General features: G+C 44.2%; 2 protein-coding genes across 2 annotated transcripts in view; both read right to left on the bottom strand.

The window, feature by feature from the left end:
• The window catches only part of LOC101857477 (neurogenic locus notch homolog protein 2), a gene marked incomplete in the record, with an annotated part of 26,569 nt that extends 26,244 nt beyond the window's left edge, over positions 1 to 325 (bottom strand). Inside the window, 1 exon segment of the mRNA XM_035968927.1 lies at positions 183 to 325. Within this exon segment, the coding sequence (XP_035824820.1) occupies positions 183 to 325 (143 nt within the window).
• A 685-nt stretch (positions 326 to 1,010) lies between these two features.
• The window catches only part of LOC118477438 (fibropellin-1-like), an 8,236-nt gene continuing 7,584 nt past the window's right edge, over positions 1,011 to 1,662 (bottom strand). Inside the window, exon 2 of the mRNA XM_035968926.1 lies at positions 1,011 to 1,315. Within this exon, the coding sequence (XP_035824819.1) occupies positions 1,011 to 1,315 (305 nt within the window). The remainder of the gene's footprint in view (positions 1,316 to 1,662) is intronic.

Raw genomic sequence — 1,662 nt, 5'->3', positions numbered from 1 at the left:
AGACAGACAGACAGACAGACAGACAGACAGACAGACAGACAGACAGACAGACAGAGACAAAGAGACAGACAGAGACAAAGACAGAGACAGACACAGCCAGACAGACTGCAAGTGGTGACCAGAATACCAAAGCATTTCAAGATGTCCTTACCTGGCAGACAGTTACACTGAAAAGCTCCTACAGTATTCTCACAAGTCGCTCCATTCCTACAAGGATCAGTTCCGGAAGCGCACTCGTCCACATCCTGTTCACATGTAGGCCCAGTGAACGCGCCTGCGCAGTCACACCGGAAGCTGTCGAACATATCCCTGCAGCTTCCGCCATTACGACAAGGGTCAGAAGTACATTCATCTTTTTCCTGACAGGACGAACATTTATTGAAAATTGTTACTTGTCATAGGCAGACAGACAGACAGACAGACAGACAGACAGACAGACAGACAGACAGACAGACAGACAGACAGACGACCGGGTAGATGGACGGATGGATAGACAAACAAACGGACGGACGAACGGGCAGACAGATAGGCAAACAGACAGACAGGCAGACAGACAGGTGGGGGATCTCTGTCACTTCAAAAACAAAATGAAAATGAGATAAACATAGAATTATAAAAGTCACAAAATAATCTGCAACAATAACAAACAACAACAACAACAACAACAGGGATAGCCAAGATAACAACAACTACAACAACACAGCTGTGACAAAACTACTGCCAGTGACACCGACGTACGCGAATGAGTCAAAGAAAAACATTAGTAGAAAGAAACAGGTATAAAAGCTACACGACAGTATAAAAGATCTTGATTATCAATATGAACAATAACAGCCAAATCAACAACAACAACAACTTCAGCAACAACAACAACAACAACAACAACAACAACAACAACAACAACAATGACAACAACAACAACACACTGGAAAAGTATAGACTGCAAAAGACCTCCTTTATCAACATAACCGATAGGAAAAATAGATTATAGAACAAAAAAGCTATATTATCTACAACATCCACAAAAAACCAGTATTAAGACTTGGGTAAAAACTTACTGTCTCACAAAAATCTCCTTCCCAGCCAGACAGACAAACACACTTGTAACCCGACAACTCATCAACGCATCGCGCGTTGTTCTGGCACCGATGACCATTGGGCAGTGAGCACTCGTCCACAACAGCCACCTCACAGAGACTTCCCGTGAATCCCGTGGCGCACGCACAGAACGCAACGTTGTCAGGGGAAATCTGGCAACTTCCTCCGTTCTGGCACTGGACTGGGGCGCAAGGGTCGGTGCCTGTCTGTCCTCTGGCTGCGGGAAAAATAAAGAAAAAGTCAAAGGCTTAACTCTCCTTTCAATACAAACAGGTTATTTAAGGACAGGAGGCACCTCCGAGTTTAACGTCCATCTCCGAAAAGACTGAGCCAAATACATGTATGAATTCGAGTCAAGTGCCTTTGCCTTTGTCAAGGACACAACGTCCGACCGAGCTGAGGCTCGAACCCCCGAACAAGCACGGCTCCGGCAGCCTAACGCCCTGGCTGCAACATAGTCACAAGAAATATGATAATATCATTAATAGTAATAGTAAAAGTTATAGTACATAGAAGAAGAAGAAGAAGAAGAAGAAGAAGAAGAAGAAGAAGAAGAAGAAGAAG

This window comes from Aplysia californica, unplaced genomic scaffold, assembly GCF_000002075.1.
Source record: "Aplysia californica isolate F4 #8 unplaced genomic scaffold, AplCal3.0 scaffold00097, whole genome shotgun sequence".
Classification (NCBI taxonomy): Eukaryota; Metazoa; Mollusca; class Gastropoda; order Aplysiida; family Aplysiidae; genus Aplysia; species Aplysia californica.
This window is presented reverse-complemented; position numbering and strand designations above follow the sequence as displayed.